The following is a 21,307-nucleotide window of genomic DNA, read 5'->3' on the forward strand; positions in this document are numbered from 1 at the left end:
GCAGAAACTTTATAACCTAATATAATAAAAACTGTTTTAGGCTCTAATACTCAGTAAAAATGAGTTCATGGAAACAAGGAAACAAATTTAAATGTTTTGAGTCCAAAGTTTCAGGTTAAAATGAAACAGCAGCAATAAAAACACGAAGCTTATGACTCAATAAAACAATAATAAAACTGAACTTATAAAAGTGAAGCTTATTGGCTGAACTGGGTTCATTCAAACTGAACTGGAAGCAGGCACCAGAACCAGAACCAGAACCTCCCACTCTCTGCTTCTCACTGTGTCAATGGCTGCATGCTGATTGCCATGGTGACCGCGCTGCCGCCTCCAGCCGCTCCTCTGTAATCCGAATCTTGCTCAGATTAATAATCCCTGGTTTCGGGTTCGACCCGCTGACTGGACCCTCCAGCAGGGATCGAACCGGATCACATGGCAGATCCTCGGTCAGGTGATCTGCTGTGACGCGACGGCGACTCCGCTGCTGAGCTGGAGCCAAGATGGCGGCTGGAGCCAAGATGGCGGCCGCAGCGGGACCTGCAGCCTGACGCCGTTTGTTCCTGCTGGGAGGCCGAGAGTTAAACCTGATTAATTATTCTGATATAACTGGTTTTTACTAAATATCATCCTACAGTTAGAGTATCAGTACTTTTATTATATTCTACTGAAGTAACTGATCAATCATTTCATATTTAAAAATTACATCATCTGACGGAACAAAATATCAAGTTTATGGAAATTTTGGTATCTTAACGACCAAAATGACAATAATTTACATTAGTAACAAAAAATAAAATCAGGCAAAACATCATGTTTCCAAATCAGTTTCTTTCAATAAATTGATGAAACTGCAGGTGTGATTCTGAGTCGGTTCTGTTCTGGTTCTGGTTCCACCGTCCAAATCCTGTTAGGTTAATTAGCTTCTCTACGTTCAAGTAAAAGATGATAAATTAATTTAGTTAATGATGGAGTTTAATGTCAGACGGTTAAAACGGCTCCAGGTTTCTCTCAGATATTTGACTTTTTTTCTGGGTAGAAACAGAAACCAGGACAGAAGTGGGTCAGAACCACCCGATCTCAGCTGGAGTCGGTCCAACGTTCTGAGTACTGCCAGAGGCAGGAGGAGAACCAGTCCACCAGGTCAGAAGCGGGTCTTGAACCCGGAGAACTCCAGCTTGTCGATGGGTTTCTGGTTGGTGAACCGGGCCCTGGTGATCCGGCTGGTCGGGCTTCCTTCCTTACTGAGCCAGAACTTCCTGCAGGAGGAGACGGCTCAGATCAGTTCACCCACATTGATCCAGAACCAGAACCAGGACCAGGACCAGCAAATCCTAGTCCAACTAAAGCACAGATTTAGACGCAGAGGTCAAAGGTCACAATGAGTTCAACTTAAACTCAAAGGAAACAGAACTTTACTGACCGGATCCAAACATGAGATAAATAAAACGTAAAGAGTCAAACTGAAGAAATCCTACAGAGGTTCTGATCCAGAACAGACGGATAATAAAGATCCAACAGAACCAGAATTAAACAGCAGAACCAAACCAGTCAGTTTTTATTTTACTGTAACGATGTAAATTTAACACATTTTATTTTATCAAATAAGAAGATTAAAATAATACTAATTACTAAAGTTTCCCCAGGCTCAGATTTAAATCCTGATTATTCAAACCGAGCGCTGCAGGGAATTATGGGTAAATTTAATCTTTTCTGAGGTCGTCTTTCAGCTCAAACTGTTTTCTAGAAAAAACGACGAATATGAGGAGAGATGAAACGATTAAATATGAACTAATGAATCAAACGGCAGATTAACGTAACGAGCCGCTGCAGATTAAGACAATGAGAGCAGGAATGTTTGGGCCTAGTCAAAGGTTGGTGCGTGGTGTGGCTGCAGAGGGGCATGATGGGAAATAAAACCCTGAGAAAGGCGGCTTGCTGCAGATTAGAGCAGATGTGGGTCAGCAGAGGCAGAAACCCGACCCACTATCTGACCCACAGCTCAGAAATTAATCTGCTGGATTATAATCTGCTGCCAGCCGATCCCTCAAACGCTCACGCACAGAAAACGGCTCTGGACAGGAGAGAAGCCGTAAATCTGAAACTAATCAGGAAAAAAAACAACTAGAGAATCTAACAAAAATATAAAGTTAATTTATTTATGTTGAAAAATAAAGTATAAAAGGACAGGAAGCAGAAAGAGGCGAGAAACGTTTTAGTTTATCAGATCGTTTCGTTACATTTTGCTTCTAGTTTCTGTTTGAGGACATTTATATGGAAAGGCAGTTAAACCGCCATGTTGGTAGGAAACTTTATTATTAAGTTCAGTCAGTAAAATAATAAAAACTGATCTGAGCCCATTGATTTGGTTTGGTTCTGACTTTCAGCCTTTACTCTGAAAGCCCAGTTCATCCCAGTTTCCTGATCTGGTTTGTTGTTAATCCAGCTGCAGATTTTATTCTGCCTGATTTTCTCCACTTCAGGTCAGATTCATATTTTTATTTCTGGACGTTTTATTAGAAATAATTTCTCATTTTTCTTCGTTGTTGCTGATATTTTCTCCACTGCTGCTGGTTCTGTCTGGACCAACCGTCCATCCGTCTTTTAGTTTCTCTCCCAGTTTTCCATCCATCCCGTTTCCCTCAGCATGACTCTGCCTCCACCTGCTCTAGGGGTAAAAGTTTAAACCTCCAGCAGCGTCTCGTATCCTGATGCGTTTCCTGTTCCCAGGCATGACAGGAAGTGGGGTTGTGGTGAAAGTGGAACGGACAGGAAGGAGGAGTTTGTTGCTTCCTGTTGGTTTAACCATGAACTAAAGAGGTTACCATGGAAACGCCAGAACCTGCTTTTATTTGGCTTTCATGTTAAAGTTTACAGATAATTTAACCGTTTTCAGTAAAGACGTCAAATCAGCAGTTTGCTGGTTTTATGACGGACAGAAAACAGTTTCATGTTTTTATTTAGTTTATCTGTAGATCAGATCCTCAGTTTGTTTAATAAAGAAATCTGAAATTATCCACCTGCATGTGTGTGTGTGTGTATATATATATATATATATATATATATATATATATATATATATATATATATATATATATATATATATATATATATATATATATATATATATATATATATATATATATGCAACCACTTGCACAAGTGTCCATCAAATGTGGCATATACCAAGGAGATGCTCTGTCCCCACTGCTGTTCTGCATAGGCCTGAACCCCCTTAGCCAAATCATCAACAAGACTGGCTACGGATACCGACTCAAGAATGGGGCCACAATCAGTCACCTCCTCTACATGGATGACATCAAGCTGTACGCCAAGAGCGAGCGAGACATCGACTCACTGATCCACACCACCAGGATCTACAGCACTGACATTGGGATGTCATTCGGACTAGAGAAGTGTGGCCGGATGGTTACAAAGAGAGGGAAGGTCGTCCGCACAGAAGGGGTCTCACTCCCAGAGGGAACGATAGCAGACATAGAGCACAGCTACAAGTACCTGGGAATACCACAAGCAAATGGCAACCTCGATGAGGTCACAAGGAAAGGAGCCACAGCCAAATACCTCAAACGAATAAGGCAAGTCCTGAGAAGCCAGCTCAATGGCAAGAACAAGATCCGTGCAATAAACAGCTATGCCTTACCAGTAATCAGATACCCTGCCGGAATAATTAGCTGGCCAATGGAAGAGATGAAGGCCACGGATGTTAAGACTCGGAAGCTACTAACCATGCATGGAGGGTTCCACCCCAAATCCAGCACCCTGAGACTGTACACGAGCCGTAAGGAAGGAGGCAGAGGACTAGTGAGTGTGAGAGCCACTGTCCAGGATGAAACATCCAAGATCCATAAATACATCAAGGACAAAGCCTCAATGGACGATGTGCTCAGCGAATGTCTCAGACAATGGGGAACAGAGGACGAGGTGCTGGAGGAACCATCATGGGAAGACAAGCCCCTACATGGGATGTACCACCGACAAATAACTGAAGTGGCTGATATCAGGAAATCCTACCAATGGCTGGAGAAAGCTGGACTCAAGGACAGCACAGAGGCCCTCATCCTGGCCGCCCAGGAACAGGCCCTAAACACCAGAGCAATAGAGGCTCAGATCTACCACACCAGACAAGACCCAAGGTGTAGGTTGTGCAAGGAGGCCTCTGAGACAGTCCAGCACATAACAGCAGGGTGCAAGATGCTGGCAGGGAAAGCGTACATGGAACGACATAACCAAGTGGCGGGCATAGTGTACAGGAACATCTGTGCAGAATATGGACTGGAAGCCCCGAGGTCAAAGTGGGGGACACCCCCAAAGGTGGTGGAGAATGACCGAGCTAAGATCCTGTGGGACTTCCAGATCCAGACAGACAAGATGGTAATGGCGAACCAACCGGACATTGTGGTGGTGGATAAAGAACAGAGGAAAGCCGTTGTGGTGGATGTAGCAATACCAAGTGACCACAACATCAGGAAAAAGGAGCATGAGAAACTGGAGAAATACCAGGGCCTCAGAGAGGAACTGGAGAAGGCCTGGAAGGTGAAGACCACAGTGGTGCCTGTGGTCATCGGGGCCCTCGGGGCAGTCACCCCCAAACTGGAGCAGTGGCTCAAACAGATCCCAGGAACAACATCAGACATCTCAGTCCAGAAATGTGCAGTTCTAGGCACAGCCAAGATACTGCGCAGAACCCTCAAGCTCCCAGGCCTCTGGTAGAGGACCCGAGCTCAGAGGATGAAAGAGACCACCCACAGAGGGTGAGAGGGGAATTTTTATATATATATATATATATATATATAAACAGGAATCCTGACTTCCTGCTGGTGATTTTTCAGAAAATGTCAAACAAAATAATCTGCCAGTGGAACTAATAAAATCAATATTAAGGAATAATTTACTTAAAACAAACTCCTGTTTCTGGTTGAAAACTTACCTGAGTTAATTTGTCTCATTTAGAGTGTAATAAGATATTTACATCAGAAACTAGACCAAAAATACTCGGTAAGATTTTGTTTTTTGTGTAATAATATAAATGCTTTAAAAGCTGCTCATATAATCAGCAGTTATTAAACAGAAAACATCATAAAGTCACATTTTAAACCTGAACAAACTGAGTCGGTTCATCAGGAAGCTGATTTAAAGGGACAGCGTCCGTCTGTGTGAAGGCAAACAGCTCCATCTAGTGGCTGGAAACGACCCGACATGTCAGTGTGTCTCAGTGTGTCTCAGTGTCTCAGTGTGTCAGTGTTACGGCTTCAGTGGGTCTCTGCCCTTTTTTCCTTTTAGGGTTCTGCAGACAGGTCTCTGCAGGTGATGCGTGTTGCCCTGATTGGTGTTCTGCAGCTTTAAAACTGCCAGACATGCAGCAGTCAGGAGGCTTTTTCCTTCTCTCTCCTAAGAACCCCATTTGGTTTGGTTTGTATCTTTTGGTTGAGATTTGTTAGGTTTGCTTATTTCTGGTCACTTATAGGTTCTGCTTTAATCTATTTTGGTTTCTCATTTCAGGTATTCTTTTTTCAGGGTTATTTCTTTAATATAATTTAATAAATTCTATTTTCATTAAGTTACTAAATCCTTGTGTGGTCTCCTTTTAATGTTACCCCATCAAACGAGCCTGGTGGACGTAACAGTCAGTGTGTGTATCTCGGCGTGTGTGTGTGTCGGTGTGTGTCTCACATCTCCTCCACCATGGCGGCCGGTCCCTGCGCCTGTCCCACCACCGTCCCAGCGGCCGTGTTCTTCACCCAGCCCACCAGGCCCAGGCGCAGACCCTCCTTCTCTGTGTACTGCAGGACAGGAAATGTTTCTCTCACTTTGAAATGAAAACATGAAACCAACATGAGGAGCTGCTGGTTAAAGCCCAGAGTGAGAGAAGCAGCAGCGCCGGCTCTGAGGCTGATGGACGGCGGCGTTACGATGACAGGAAGGACTGGAGATCTGGTCGGATTAGCAGCTGGTTGGTAAAGTTAAAAACCAGATTATTATGGTCTGTTCTTCATGAGGCAGCAGCTCTTAAGGAGCTTTAGTAGGGGGGAATGCTGTTAGGCTGACTGCTCTCTAACTGGTCCCTGTGAGACGGTCTGGACATGTCTGTCCTGCTGGACGGCAGGATGTCCAAATTGTCTTTAATTTGACTAAATTCAAGTTATTCCAGGAAGCAGCAGACGGGAAGAACAGATCATCTGACGGGACTAACATGTAATTCACACGAGTCTGAACCGGAGGCGATCCGCACCACTGATCCGCCATCTTGGTAGGCAAACACAGAGCGAAGCGTCGCTTCACCAAGGCTACCAGACCAACAGGAAGAGAAACATACATCAACAAAATGGCTGCTGTTCAGACGGACCAGGATGAGACGGAGAATGTGGCTCATTTACTGTTGACATAGCAACAACCTACCAAGATGGCCGTCAGTAAGTTACAGACTCTGTTCTGATCATTTTCTTATTTTCTGTTTTATGAGCCATAAACTCAGAATTTAATCTATTAAATGTCCACCAGCTGAGTTCACTGACTGTAAGAGAACAGCGCCACAGTGAGGCCAAGCAGGGAAATGCATCTGTTTATTATTAAAAAGTGATTATTCTATTTACTGTTTAATTTATATATTTATTCTGTCCTGCAGAGCAGAAACGGTTCGTCACGATTTTCTGATCTAGATCTGAGTTTTAAAAACAAAATGGAGTTTCATTTCCAAACTGACTTATGTTGATAAAAAAACTGAAAAAAATCTTCATTATTGATAACAGAAAAACTTGAAGGAAAAATTCAAGTGGTGACACTTTGGTTCCTTTCTATCAATAGATAAGTAATAATTGTGATATTGATCGGCTCCATCCTCACGGTTTGCTCTCTGGATCAGAACAATAAACTGTTTTTCAGCATCAGACTCACCATTCTGAAGCAGACACCTGGAAAACAGAAACAGAGTCCGTTCAGAACCAGCAGCAGGATGTAAATAAAGCCCGGCCCGACTGCTGGTCTAATTTAAGCAGCAGGATCGTTTTCAGCTGCAGAGGAAGAGGAGCAAACGGACCCTGAACATGGCCGAAGATCTCAAAGTCCACCGACTCCAGACCGCTTCCCGCAGACATCCTGGAGACGAGACGACCCGGGACAGAGGGGGACAGCTGCACCGTCTGGTACCGAGCCGGTCCGGTTCTCCTCCTCGGCTCTTAAAGGAACAGCTCTTCACTCAGAGCCGCTGCTGGTCTGTGGTTCCGACCTGGAAGGAGTTCAGACTGGAGACTCGATCAGCTGTTGGTGTCTGTATCGCTGCTGATAAAAACAAAGAAATCTGATTATTGTACATCATATTTATAATTCCTAATTAGACTTTTTGAACCACTGAAATGTTTGCTGCAGTTTATTTCTGACCTGCTGTTTTCATCAGTCTGTTTTTCTCTGACTGAACAGATTAAAACTTTACAGCCTGTCAAGCTGCTGCTGTGTTTCTGTGAGCTGCACTGATGCAGAGTTATAACATGAATTTATACTTCAGTAGATTTATGTCTGTGTTTAAATAAAGAAATAAATTCAGCAGTTTTTCTGCATCAGTATCAGCCGATACTCGGATATCTAAAGGTAAAACAGTGGCTTCACTTCTGTAAACCAGAATAAATAAAACCTAAAACTAAAATAAATAAATCATGTAAAGCTTAAAGGTCTGAAGCTGAGAAACTTCATGTCAGACCAAATCAGAACTGAATCCGATCAGGACTCTGTGCTGCTGCATTGGGACTGTCAGAGTTACCACAGGAGGGCAGGTCCTCTAGCGCCACCTAGTGTCTGTCTGCTCATTCCTTCAGATTACACCACAAACTAACTTCTGGCTGATAAACTTTCTAAATTGGTTCTTAAAGCTGCAATATGTAACTTTTTTTTTTTAAATGAGGTTTTTATACATATTTGTTAAAATCGCCACCATGTGACAGTTTGCTATCAATGCTATTGGTGCAATAAATCATTTAATCATGTGATTAAGCCCTGCGACAGACTGGCGACCTGTCCAGGTGACCTGTCCAGGTGACCTGTCCAGGTGACCCCGCCTCTCGCCCGGAACATTGGCTGGAGAGGCAGCAGCTCCTCCCGACCCCGCTAGGGGTTTGGGTGTACAGAAAATGGATGGATGGATCATATGATTAAATAATTTTAGTAATTACATGATGACAAATAATTGATAAAATGATTTATAATTTTTCTCTTTTTTCAGTTTGGTGTTTTAACTAAACCTTTTTTTGAAAGGTAATTTTTCTTACAGAGATTTCATCATTAATTTTATTTCTGTTTTGTTTGTTTTAGATATTTAAAATGTTTTCTAGATCCAGTGTTAAATGTTCATTAAAGTTTTAAGTTTGTGGATCTTTGAGAATGTGTTCTTGCATTATTTCATTACCATTATATGGACTCAACACAACATTATTATTGTTTATCGCAATAACTTCTGGAATTAACCACTAAAAAAGAGAAACGTTTATCCAAGGCAGCATTAGCATTATGCTAAGCAGAGCAACGTTAGCATAACGTTCATAACTGATTATTAGCAAAGACCAAATGACAGCAGGTGAAGTACAGAAACAGTGAAACAGCGCAGAGAAAAATGAAAGATAAAAGTAACAGAAGCTGTAGCTTACCGAACATCTGGAAAATCCTCCGCTTCTCATTCAGGAAGCAGAATTCGGTCTAAGCTCTCCCTCCACTCCCGCCGCCATTAAACTTATCACCATGGCAACCTTCCGGCATCTAGTATGGCAAGCCCCAAAGATATTTTATTCAGCGACGCTGATTGGCCAAATGTTTATTATTTTTCTCCTAACGATTACGTACATAGACATAATATAAGAGTAGACCCCGCATTGGCTGCTCCGGAGCAGGAAATACGGCGGCCATCTTGGAGCGGTATAGAGCTTTGGAGTTGACGTCACAGGATATGACGTTTTCGTCGCTCGGCGCCATGTCTGGGGTCCACAGACCAAAACAAACTATTCAGAACACCGGTGTTTTCATTGTGTTACCAACCGCAGTAAAGTTGTTTTCAAGTTGGATACTGGATAAACCGAGCTCCACGGAGTAAGAGACGTTCAGCTCAAGGTTGATCCGATTTATGAACGCTAATTTCGGCCCGCTGTTCTTAAGTCTCTCCACAAGCGCTCGGAGTTTCACATTGCTGCTGTCAATTTCCGAACACTCCTGTGCATAAATGCTTTGTCTTGTGACCAACTGATACCAAAAAGTGGACATTCATGCTATTACACGAGGCATACTATCTTCTATTAAAATTTTAAGTCATATTCAATAATTTTAATATTAAATGTTTTCTTCAGTAGCTTCCAAATTGTGTCCCATTAACTCAATCTGCTTGAAATTGTTCTACTAGATTGTATAGATGAGGCACACTCACCTTTATTACATTTGAACACCTTTTATATATTTTTTAGCTATTTCTGCAGTCAAAATTTTTTATTTTTCTTAGCTTGTAGGCCATGTAACCTATTAACTCAAAATCTGTGTACAATTATTCTATTAAACTATATAGATTAGGCATATTTTTATTCCATTTTGACCCCTTTTTTAACCAGAATTATATTTAAAAAAAAAAGAAAATTCATAAAATGTATTACCTCAGATGATCATCACTTGTTACCCGTAATGTTCAATTGCATAAAATTCTAGGCCAGGATCTATGTCATTACATGTTCACTTACCTGAAATATGTTAAATACAACAAATATTTATTAAAGTGTGGTCTATTTCATAAAATTTGTCACCTTTATTGTTTAATTACACATTAAATGTTTAAAGATGGGCTCTTTCATCTGGTTTGTGTCATGATGTGGCGGTGGACACAAATGCAGCAGGCAGTGGACTTACTTTATGTGGATGTAGAAACAAGGCTGATCTAACAATAAGAACTAAGGAACAGAGCAAGAGAAACTAGAAGATCTAAACAAAGAAATAACCCAACTAGAATGACACAGAAAGATAAAGACTCAGACATGGAACAATAACTGAACCTATGGTGATCAAATTAAGAAATAAACATTACTAGAAACCCTGCAGGGAGGCTGAAATAAGAAATAACTAGAAGGATAAAATAGAATAGTCATTAAAGAAGGCTTGACATGGACTCAGACAAACAAGGAAAAGCAATAATATTATTCTAACTACACTAAATACCATGAACCACTTAAGTGAATTGAAACACAAAGTTAATAAAATGAAAAGCAAAACAAACCCAAAAACCCAGTGTCTTGACAGATGTCTGATTATATAATTGTTTACTTTAATCACATAAAATATTTATTTAAAAATATAATCTCATTACATGTATGTTTATTACCTGAATATTTAAATATCAAATTGTTACTTAAAATGTGATTCTTTTCTTCACGTTTACATGCAACTTGAAGTGCTTGAATCAAACGATTCATGAATGTTTAATACATTAAATTATTAAATGAGAGAACAGCCACTTCCAACTGTATTTCAACACAAATGGTTCCTGTTCCTCTTCAGAGTCTGCAGCCTTGCTGAGCTCCTCTGCTGGGGTTCCTTCCTCCTCAGCCTCTCCAACTTGCTCCTCTTCTGTTGCCTCTGCTACTGTGTTTTCATTATTTACCTCTTCTGGGGTAAATAATGAAATCAGTCTCAGTAACCTGTTGATGGTTTTGCTGTATCGCCTCTGTAATTGACGCCCATGTCGGTCCGATGTTGTGGCGTTTACCTCAGTGACCCACATTCAGCACTGGACCCCAGTCAGGATTGAGCTCATCCATTTCATACGTCGGTTTGCCTTTAAGAGGACATATCAGAACACATCGCTATTAAAGCTGTAAATTTGATAACACTAGTAAAATAGTTTACTTCACAATAATGTAATAACCTCGATGTCCACTGACAAAACTCGGACTATGCTACATAAACAATATTAGCCCGAGCTAAACAACAGAAACTGAACGTAAGAACACTCGGACAAAATCATAGAACAACATTATGACACAAAACCAACAAAGCAAATTTAGACACTCACCAGAAAGGAAATGTCTGGAGGAAACTTGTAGGTATCTGGGGATTTTGGAGAACGTGATATCAAGACGTGTCACCGCTGATACCAGGACATTCGTCTTCTTTTCGTTAGCACCGATAGCTTAGCCTCCTCACGTTGTTTCCAAGCAGGATAATAGTGAAACCAAAGTCCGTCTTATATCCTTTTACCGTTTCAGTCGTGTGATCGGACATTACAGACAATAACGTAGCAAGTTCGTACCATAGCTAAATTATTTTAAGTAACTTGGATTGAAAAAATCTGCGAGACTGTTTTTTTTTATACTGCGAGACTGTTGTCTATGGACCCCTAAGATGGCGCTGATACCCCTCCGACTAGAGCAGTGACGTCACGCTCCAAAGCTCTATACCCTCCTACTTTGCTCAATCAAAACAGCAGAAGATGCCTCAGCACTGAGGGATATTGTTGTTCGGATCGATGGATTATTGATGTGAGGGCTCCACAGACAACATTTCACAAGTAAGATGGACATATTATTGTGTATATATTGTGATTAGAATATTACTTTACTGTATTTATGTCCACCGGCGAGATACCAGCTAATATTAGCTACAGTGCTTGGTGTAATACGGGTTCAGCCCCGCTATGAAGGCTAACTGAGATTCTGTTAATATAAAAAAAAATAATTATTCTCTAACATTGACTTAGATTATCTGACACAAGGGCCTATATTAGAAATGAAACAATATAACACATATTATAAAACTTATATTATGTGTTATAACATTCACCAGCAAAGTTTACACAGGTGGTAAAGACTATTATTTATATGTAATTCTTTCACTCGGTGTAAAGTAAGATACATCCCAAATCTTCCGTTTTGTTTTGAAGGTTTCCTAAAGACACGATGTGAGGAAGAAGAGGGAGATATAGACGGTGTTCTGTCAGATCAGCATACGTTGTCAGATAGTCATACCTTAGCTCTGACATGTATAGCTGTCATTACCATATGATTTTATTTAATCATCAACAAAGAATCATGACGTAGATCATCATACACTTTGTTATTAAAAACTGTATGACATCCTGACTTAGCGGTTAAGCAGGTTAATGAGTTTTACACGGTGTGATGTAATTGACTGCAGCTGCAGCCAGACCTGCTTTAAATACACTTTGAAACCACGACAACGCATCTATATTTATCTAGTTATCATATTATGTGATATTATAAACAATTTAATGACTTATTTTCGTCATAACTTGTTGCGTATGCTGAACTGACAACTCCACTGACGGTCGGACTTCTTAATGCGCATGCGCGGGCATGCGTACTAACTGCATGTATGCTATCCTGACCATAGACATTAATATAGTATTGATGTCTATGATCCTGACAGCGTAGGGCTATCTGACAGAACACCGGATTCACTGCAGCTCGGATGAATCTCATCGGATTTTGGACTCAATCTCAGCTGCTGAATCTCTGAAGCTGGAACTCTGAAAAACAGCCGACAGAAGATTATGAGCAATCTGCATTTGCACCTTTAAGAAAATGTTAAGGAAGAATGAAAGTTTAAATTCTGCTTTAATTTCAATAAAAAGGGATTTGAAGTCGTAGAGGGGAATTTATCAAAGCTCAGTTTCTGTTCCTTCTTTATGGCTGAAAGCTCATCAGACACTTAACTGATTAGAAATGTACTGAAACACTGGTCAGAGGCCTGTGGCCTCCAGGAATGCTGGACGAGTCCTCAGGTTTAAGCCTCATGTTCAACTAAAATGACCAGAACCTTTCAGAACCTGCAGACGTTCACAGAAACCCAAATGACTCAGAACCCGGCGGTGAGTTTGGTCTCATGTTTGTTCTTTAATCCATCGAACATCATGACAGGGACAGAGACTGCAGCTCCTCACAGTGTTTCACAGACTACAGAGTTCTGGAGCGAAGGCACCAAACTAGAGATTACTCCTCCCAGCCGGGTCCAAACGGACCGAACCGGGCTGAGGGAAGAACACACGACACAAACACAACATGGAAACCCAGCGGCCTCTCTGAACAGAGCCAGTCAGCGACCCGTTTGGGCTCCTGCCGACCCAAACGGAGCTGATTGTCGGCTACATTCATCTGGTGAGGAAACAACCAGCAAAGTGCAACTTCCTGCTCAGACCGCCAAAATAAAGTTTCTGTGCTAGAAAACACACAGCAGGATATAGAGACACCAGCAGCTACAGCATGCTTTACCACGGAGGCTGGACAGACAGGTTTCTACCTTCCACCAAACATTCAACAGCTTTCTAGAAAAACTAAAACCTCCATTACAGGACAGGTCAGAGGTCAGGGGTTACCATGGCTACCACTAAACCACCTTCAGGACAAGCATCAGGGTGATTTTAGATTGAAGAAAATTTACACCAAAAAATCTGAAATTTATAAATTAGCTTCACATTTTAACAAGAAATAAAAACTGATTGCACAGTGGTGCGGTGGGTGGCACTGTTGCCCTGAAGGTCGTGGGTTCAATTCCCGGCCCGAGTTTTTCCTCCATGTTCTCCCTTCATCCTGGTTCTGTCTGGATCTCCGGCTTCCGACCGGTCCAGAACCATGTCAGGTTAACTGGTCTCTAATTCTCCCTAGGCGAGTGTGGTTTGTCCTGCGACGGACAGGTGACCCGTCAGGCGTCAGGTGACCCGTCAGGTGACCCATCAGGTGTCAGGTGACCCGTCAGGTGACCCATCAGGTGTCAGGTGACCCATCAGGTGACCCATCAGGTGTCAGGTGACCCGTCAGGTGACCCATCAGGTGACCCATCAGGTGACCCGTCAGGTGACCCGTCAGGTGTCAGGTGACCCGTCAGGTGTCAGGTGACCCGTCAGGTGACCCATCAGGTGTCAGGTGACCCATCAGGTGTCAGGTGACCCGTCAGGTGTCAGGTGACCCGTCAGGTGACCCGTCAGGTGTCAGGTGACCCGTCAGGTGTCAGGTGACCCGTCAGGCGTCAGGTGACCCATCAGGTGTCAGGTGACCCGTCAGGTGTCAGGTGACCCATCAGGTGACCCATCAGGTGTCAGGTGACCCGTCAGGTGACCCATCAGGTGACCCATCAGGTGTCAGGTGACCCGTCAGGTGACCCATCAGGTGTCAGGTGACCCATCAGGTGACCCATCAGGTGTCAGGTGACCCATCAGGTGTCAGGTGACCCGTCAGGTGACCCATCAGGTGTCAGGTGACCCATCAGGTGTCAGGTGACCCGTCAGGTGACCCATCAGGTGTCAGGTGACCCATCAGGTGACCCGTCCAGGTGTCAGGTGAACCCTGACCCCACTGGGACAGGAGGTGTGAGAAAATGGAAGGAAGGGAACTTGGTAGGATTCTGTGTTTTTGCAGTGCAGGTGTCAGGTGACCCGTCAGGTGACCCATCAGGTGTCAGGTGACCCGTCAGGTGACCCATCAGGTGTCAGGTGACCCATCAGGTGACCCGTCCAGGTGTCAGGTGAACCCTGACCCCACTGGGACAGGAGGTGTGAGAAAATGGAAGGAAGGGAACTTGGTAGGATTCTGTGTTTTTGCAGTGCAGGTGTCAGGTGACCCATCAGGTGTCAGGTGACCCATCAGGTGTCAGGTGACCCATCAGGTGTCAGGTGACCCATCAGGTGTCAGATTCTCCTCCTGTCTTTCTGCTTTGACCTTATTGAGTCGTTTTATTTACATGGAACCAGAACATTTAGTAAAACACGGAACCGGAACCAGAATCTGTGTGAATGAAGGAAACATCTGGAACATTTTCCACCAATCCGGATCGGCTGGTTCTCTCCCGGTTCTGTTGGGTTCTAGATCATGGTTATGATCGGACCATCAGAACCAGCTGAACACCAACGCTGTGATGAGGACCGGGTCAGCAGAACCACGGGTCGGCGCCGGTAGAACTCTGGGAGGAACAGACTCATCGGATCGGGGCGCAAACACTGCAGGCGACCCGTTTCTGGTTCTGAGCCCGGTTCAGACCCAGAGAACATCCAGAGGGTCCGGCATCCATCAGGTTCTGCTTTATTTTGGTACCGATACCGAGGTTCTGGGCTCAGTTCTGAACAGTGGACTGGTCTCCAGAACCGGGTCGGGGAGCGGTTCCAGAACCTCTCCCCTCAGTCTGGAGGTTTATTTCAGAAACAGCCTCAGCAGCTGCTGCCGGCTGGGTCCTGGTCCATTTAATGGACGGGTTCAGGCTCAGAACCTCTCAACCCGACCAGGTCCAACAGAACTTATTTCTCTGGTCTGATCAGCTGGACCGGGTCAGTCGTTCTCCTGAAGGTCCTGATGGTTTTCTTTAGGTTCTTCCAGAACCTCTAAGGATTTTCAAGGTGAATTTCTAGATTTCCAGAACCTTTAATGGTGAGTCTTTACCGACGTCCAGTGGTGGACGCCGCTAGCTAAACGTTAGCTACGCTAACCCTAAAGCAATAATTATAATCATTAGTTCTGATAACGCTAAAGCGATTCAACATTAGCAGAAGCTAATGTTAATGGCTATACCAACATGTATTCCGCTAAGGCTAAAGCTAAGGCTAAAGCGCTCTACCCACATGTTATTTTGATGAAACTGATGCTAAAATGCTAAACCAACATGGTCTTAGTGGAAGCTAAAACGCTAATCTCAACCATGTTGATGCCCACCATGTGCCACAAGAAAAACATGTTTGTTTGTTGTTTACATGCCATTTGCTCGATAAAGATAAGTGGGAGAAAAACAGAAAAGGTATGGAGAGGAAACTGTCTCCACCCCTTCAAAATAATGGCATGGAAACGTCTGAACACTTGAAGAATTGCTAACAGTTGATAACCAAAACTTTAACAGATGTTGAATTTTATTCAACTGAAAGTTTATAAACAGCCGAATAAATTTGAATTTATCTGGAGAATTCAATCTAAGCTACGCTAACGGTTTAAACTCAATGGAAAATTAGCTGTGCTATTAGCGCATTAGCACATTAGTGGAGATGTTCCCACCACATCTATTGTTGGACAGAAAATATTTGCTCAGGATGTTGATTCACATCTTTATGGTCCAAAGAACCTGGATCAGAACCTGGATCAGAACCTGGATCAGAGGAAAACTGTTGAATCCGAATCCGTCCTCTGGGAAACCGGACAGAAAAAGCAACAGAGCCCAGAGAAATCCACCAGGAAGATCTGCTGCCTGCATGCAGAACTCCTGGAGGTTCTGTAGAACCGGGTCAGAATGAGAAGGTTCGACCGAAGGAGGGAGAGTTTCTGATTAATAAATACTCTGGTTCTGACCCGATCAGTTTGTGCTGATGTATGAAGAACCAGAACCGCCCTGCAGAGGTTTGATCCAGAACAGAACACAGCTGGTACATTTAGCCTGGTCCGGTTGGTACTTCTGTTGGTTCTGATTACAATCAGAACCGGGTTGCTTTCTGGTCCACTTCACCTCAGCAGACAAACATCCAGAACTAGAAGGTACCAGCAGAACTCTGGGATCGATTCAACAGGAACCGAGGGAAGCCGGTTCTGCTGAGGTTCTGTTCAGGCCCGTCTGTCTGGGCCGTCTCTGCAGTTCTAGGCCTCGTACCCGGTGGACCGGCGCCGCTGCTGGTTCCAGATGTCGTCTCTGTGCTCTGGCCGGCAGAACAGCCTGGAGGACTGGGCCAGGCGTTCCTGGCGCTCCCGGTCCCGGTCCGGACCCGTTTTGGAGCCCGGAGGCCTGCCGCCAAACCGGCAGGAGGACTCAGTCCTGTTGTCATGGAAACCGGAGAACAGCTGACCCCCTGCGGACCTGGAAACATCAGAGACGGTGACCGGGTCAGAGGACGATCCAGAACCGCCAACCGACCAGGAACCAGCAGAACCAACTGACCCAACCATGAGGCACGGCGGTGGCCCCATCATGGTCTGGGTACGGGTTCAGAGGTGGCCATCGTCCAGAATGATGGAGGAAAATGTTTATTTTATGTTTCTACAGATTAAAATCGAACCGATCCGTCCTTCAGGTTCTTCATTTGATTGTTTCGGCCTGAAGTCAGAAACGTTTTAACATTTTGATCAGATGAAGAAAGAAAAACTGACCTGCTTTTAGTGATTCTGTGTCGGCCGTCATCAGTCTGCTGCTGAAGAGAGGACAGCAAAAAACATTTAATAAGAAAGAAAAAGTCTAATAAAGAGAAGGGAGACTAGAAAAGAGAAAAATCAGCAAATCTAAAGCAGGAAAAAAGGAGAAACAACAAACTCAGTGTTTCTCATCCTGGTCCTCAGGCCTCCTGTCCTCCATGTTTCAGGTGTTTCCCTTCTGCCACCTGGATTGTATCTCTGGGTGATTAACAGGTTTCTGCAGTACCTGATGGTCCTGCAGTCATTTGGATCAGCTGTTCTGGAACAGAGGCTCATCTAGAACATGCAGAGCAGCGGGGGGGCTGAGGACCAGGGTGGAGACACACTGAGCTAACTGATCCTCTCCACCAGGGGGTGCTGCTGTACCTTGTGGTGCTCGCCCGGCGCCGGGCCGCCGTTCACCTGGTAATACTCCACCAGCCTCTCTGCCAGGGCGATCCGACCCAGCAGGTTCTCGATGAAGCGCTGGATCCGGACTTTCCCGCTCGTCTCCTGGCGGGCCGCGGCCTCCAGGAACCTCTGGATGGTGAGCACCTCCCTGGAGACCAGCAGAACATCAACCCAGATGCTGGATGCTCTGACCCGCTCCGGTCAGAACGTCGGACCCAGGTGGCCCCTACCTCTCCCGGCGCTCCAGCTCGCTGTCGGAGGCGTTGAGCTGCTCCCTCAGAGCGGCGATCACCATGACGGCCACGTCCACCTGCCGGCTGAGCGAGCGCTCCCGCTCCGCCACCTGCTGCCGCTCCTGGGCCAGGTGCTGCGAGTGAGCGCGCTCACACAGCAGCTCGGTGTCGGTCCGGGCCAGCTCCGTGCTGACCTTGGCCAGGCGCCGCTGCATGGTGCCGTCGGCGGCCCGCAGGATGCTGGCCAGCCGCCGCCGCACCGCCGCCGAGGCCGCCGCCGTCTCCCGGCCGCAGTAGGAGCTCTGCGCTGGTGGAGCCAGTGAAGAAGAGACGTTAACTTCCTGCTGGTGGACGAGGAGACGCGCTGGAGGAGAAACTCACCAACCGGGTCCGGGTCTGGGTCCGGCTCTGGGGACGCCGGAGGGAACTGGAGGTGATGGAGGCGTCCTGAGTCCGACTGTTTGACTTCTGACTCTTCTCTGGTCTCTTCTGCTTCCTCTCCATCCTCCTCTTCCTCCCCGGTATCTTCATCATCCACCCCTTCCTCCTGCGTCCCCACGCCGACGCTCTGGGTCCGCCTCCTCACCGCGCCGTAGGAGTGCAGGTAGCCGCTGTCTCTGCTGTCGCTGAGGGAGCGGACGTGAGGCGGCCGCGCGGCGCCGTGCTGCCCCCTGCGGGCCGGGAGGCTGGCGTCCTGCCAGGCGATGGCGGCCGCCAGCGGGTCGGGGAGCGACCCCGTGATGCTGAAGTCTCCAGACACAACGTCCGGAGAGCGGTAGGAGTGGCGGTACTCCAGGTGGGCCCGCAGGGAGGCCAGACTGCGGAACCGCCGCTGCTCGCCGCATCGGGGGCATCGGAACGGGAGCTCACAGGAAGTGACGGAGTCCGGAAGGGCGCCGCAGGCCTGACCGTTCCTCTCCAGCAGGAAGGAACCAGAACCTCTGGAGCACAACTGCTGCATCTCTCCACTCCTGAAGAACAGGAAGAGAACCTGTTGGTACCGTTAAGGTCGTTTCATACCGAACGGTTCAACTTCCTCACTTTGACAGCTGAAGGTTCATTTAGGCACTAAAGTTTTCTGGTCATCACAGATCAATACTGAAGGAAACTGGGGCGATCAACAGGTGCAACCCGACTTTCATCCTCTAGATCAGGGGTGTCCAAAGTGGGTCCTGGAGGCCCAAAGTGGGTCGTGGAGGCCCGGCATCCTGAATGTTTTATTTCTCTCTCTACTGGTTGGAATAACCTCCTCAGCAAGTCGATGTTCCTCTCAGGCCTCTAATGAGCATCATTTGATGGAGGTGAGCTAAACCAGGGAGAGACTAAAACATGCAGGATGCTGGGCCTCCAGGACCCACTTTGGACCTCCAGGACCCACTTTGGACACCCCTAGTCTAGATGCTCCACTAAGGAAGCCTGGATAAAAGTCTCCAGTAACGGGGAACCTGCTGGCTTCAGTCAAAGTTAAGACCAAATAAACCGTAAATATTAGGGATGATTGGGATCCTGCAGGCTGTTATGGGTTGGCAACACAAGTGGGTCAATGGCAAAAATGAACGTCATCCATCAAACCTTGGATGAATTTACTCTTATGATAGATGCAAACAAAGCTAGCTAGCTAGCAAAGGTACATTAGCAGCTAGTTACTGAGCTACAGAACTCAATGAAAATGTCTGAGTGACTCAAACTGCCTGACAGAAAAGTCCTCAAAAGAAAAAACTCCATAAAGATTAAATCAGTCCTGCAACGATTAAATTTCAGACTTGATTCATGTATTTAGGCCAACTTACATTTTTAAATACATTTAAGACATTTTAAGGCTTTTTAAGGATGACCTGACTGAATGCAGCTGTTCCTATCGCCGATGTTTTAATGAGCCTGTTTCTTGTTATTTTGTTTTCAATGCATCAGCAAAATCAGAATCAGCAAAACTGACTAAGTTGGAAAAGTGGAGTGAGTACTGCCACTGGATGATTTCCAGAACTTTCTAAACCCAGATTAGATTAGGGAATATGGTTGTTTACTCATGCATTTGGCCAATTGCAGATTACAGAGAATTAAGAAAATCTGCCGATTTATCGGTGCATCGCTGGTTTCAGGCACACGACAGCAGGAGATGTTCTGGATGTGACTAATGACTGCAGCTTTCCTGACTGACTCAGTTCAGAGAATCAGGAATCTGTTCAGAGAATCAGATCAATCTTTCTCTGTATATCCAGGGCAGAACGTTTCTTTCCTGGAGTTAGAAAAGACATGAGGGCGGAGTGATGCTGTGGGCCGAGACCTTATTGAGTTCTGGTAGCGAGTTCTAGTGAACAAACGGATCAGAACTTTGAACTAGTTCTTTCAGGAAAGAATCTTTCTGTTCACACTGAGTTTCTGTTCAGAACCTGAATCAGAACCCAGGATGATCTCCAGAGGTCCAAACAGAGCCGAGGCCCACAGCATGATGAACCACCACCGTGCTGAGGCCCACAGCATGATGAACCACCACCGTGCCGAGGCCCACAGCATGATGAACCACCACCGTGCTGAGGCCCACAGCATGATGAACCACCACCATGCCGAGGCCCACAGCATGATGAACCACCACCATGCCGAGGCCCACAGCATGATGAACCACCACCGTGCCGAGGCCCACAGCATGATGAACCACCACCAGGCAGACGAACTTTGCCTCCTGAAGGTTTCCAGAGATTAAACCAGATCAACATGAACTAAAGAAACAATTAGAAACAAATTAGGATGAAATAGAGAAAAACGTGTAAGATATAAATTAATAATGAGAAACTGATCAACTCTCCATATTTTTCCAGGTATTTTAATATTTAATGATTCGTCTTCATTGATTACAGGATCAAAATAAATCAGCTGTTAATGCACAGATATTAAATTATCAGAATGGGGCTAATTATGAATGAAAAATGAGACTAAGTGGGTCTGATCGACCCGAACTGCAGCTTCACTCACAGAGCATCAGCCGAACCGGGCCAGCATGGTTCCGTTTAATCTGGTTTTAATTCTCCAGCTCCAACAGGTCAGTCCGTCCTCTCAATCTGTTCTGCTCCGGCTGGCAGCAGCGAGCTGTGACCCAGTAACGCCGGACCGGAACCAGAACCAGAACCGAGCAGCGGCTCCTTCTCACCGACTGAAGCGGGTTTAGGCGGAGCGTCTCCGGCTGAAGGAGTCATGTCGCAGACAGAGACGGTCCTCCATGATGTCATCAGCAAGCTGGCCACACTGCTGCCGACACACTTCCGGTTGGACTTTTCAGAATAAAACCACGCTGACGGTCACTGCTATCGTTTACAACAGAGAGATCTTTAATAATCTGAATATTATCTCGCCAGATTAACATTGCAGTGCCACATAAACTCAGAAATAGTTAATTAGTGATAATCTAGAAAACAAAGGTGCCGACTACATCCGGTAGCATCGAAAAGCCTCAGAATCCATCCGGAAGTAAAAACTGGCTGGACTCGTTACGTTTTCTGCATGTTTTTCTTTCCTGCTGTAGCGGAGTTAAATGTATACATTATTATC

The 21,307-nt window shown here is 45.2% G+C and overlaps 2 protein-coding genes and 1 long non-coding RNA gene across 4 annotated transcripts; all 3 read right to left on the reverse strand.

Moving 5' to 3' along the window:
• Positions 1 to 634: 634 nt before the first annotated feature.
• On the reverse strand, positions 635 to 8,736 carry LOC106916337 (acylphosphatase-2-like). Its single transcript, XM_014984595.2, has 5 exons — positions 8,649 to 8,736; positions 7,052 to 7,293; positions 6,910 to 6,926; positions 5,689 to 5,798; positions 635 to 1,256 (listed from the first exon to the last, which is right to left on the reverse strand). The coding sequence occupies exons 2-5, from the start codon at positions 7,107 to 7,109 to the stop codon at positions 1,142 to 1,144; spliced, it is 300 nt and encodes a 99-aa protein (XP_014840081.1). The 5' UTR covers positions 7,110 to 7,293; positions 8,649 to 8,736; the 3' UTR covers positions 635 to 1,141.
• A 1,539-nt stretch (positions 8,737 to 10,275) lies between these two features.
• Positions 10,276 to 11,430, reverse strand: LOC148155405 (uncharacterized). Its single transcript, XR_015765499.1, has 2 exons — positions 11,045 to 11,430; positions 10,276 to 10,807 (listed from the first exon to the last, which is right to left on the reverse strand). It is a non-coding gene; the product is annotated as an uncharacterized LOC148155405 (long non-coding RNA).
• Positions 11,431 to 15,122: 3,692 nt separating this feature from the next.
• Positions 15,123 to 21,009, reverse strand: znf365 (zinc finger protein 365). 2 transcript variants are annotated; one of them, XM_014984567.2, is made up of 6 exons: positions 20,735 to 21,009; positions 18,146 to 18,735; positions 17,762 to 18,071; positions 17,508 to 17,679; positions 17,100 to 17,137; positions 15,123 to 16,809 (listed from the first exon to the last, which is right to left on the reverse strand). In XM_014984567.2, exons 2-6 carry the CDS (start codon positions 18,723 to 18,725, stop codon positions 16,593 to 16,595), a joined length of 1,317 nt encoding a protein of 438 aa, XP_014840053.2. In that variant the 5' UTR covers positions 18,726 to 18,735; positions 20,735 to 21,009; the 3' UTR covers positions 15,123 to 16,592. The 2 variants fall into 2 exon arrangements, with proteins under 2 accessions (XP_014840053.2, XP_014840046.2); XM_014984560.2 differs by having other exon boundaries at positions 17,100 to 17,140.
• Positions 21,010 to 21,307: the final 298 nt, after the last annotated feature.

This window comes from Poecilia mexicana, unplaced genomic scaffold, assembly GCF_051168715.1.
Source record: "Poecilia mexicana isolate PSO_F unplaced genomic scaffold, ASM5116871v1 scaffold_15, whole genome shotgun sequence".
Taxonomy (NCBI): Eukaryota; Metazoa; Chordata; class Actinopteri; order Cyprinodontiformes; family Poeciliidae; genus Poecilia; species Poecilia mexicana.

Excerpts from the sequence above, each read along its gene's own strand:
- LOC106916337 (XM_014984595.2), bottom strand. The coding sequence starts at position 7,109 with ATGTCTGCGGGAAGCGGTCTGGAGTCGGTGGACTTTGAGATCTTCGGC. Across the intron at positions 1,257-5,688 it reads GCCGCCATGGTGGAGGAGAT|GAAGTTCTGGCTCAGTAAGG; the intron begins GTGAGACACACA and ends CTCCTCCTGCAG.
- znf365 (XM_014984560.2), bottom strand. The coding sequence starts at position 18,725 with ATGCAGCAGTTGTGCTCCAGAGGTTCTGGTTCCTTCCTGCTGGAGAGG. Across the intron at positions 17,141-17,507 it reads CGCCGGGCGAGCACCACAAG|CAGCAGACTGATGACGGCCG; the intron begins GTACAGCAGCAC and ends TCCTCTCTTCAG. Across the intron at positions 16,810-17,099 it reads CACAGAATCACTAAAAGCAG|GTCCGCAGGGGGTCAGCTGT; the intron begins GTCAGTTTTTCT and ends TGATGTTTCCAG.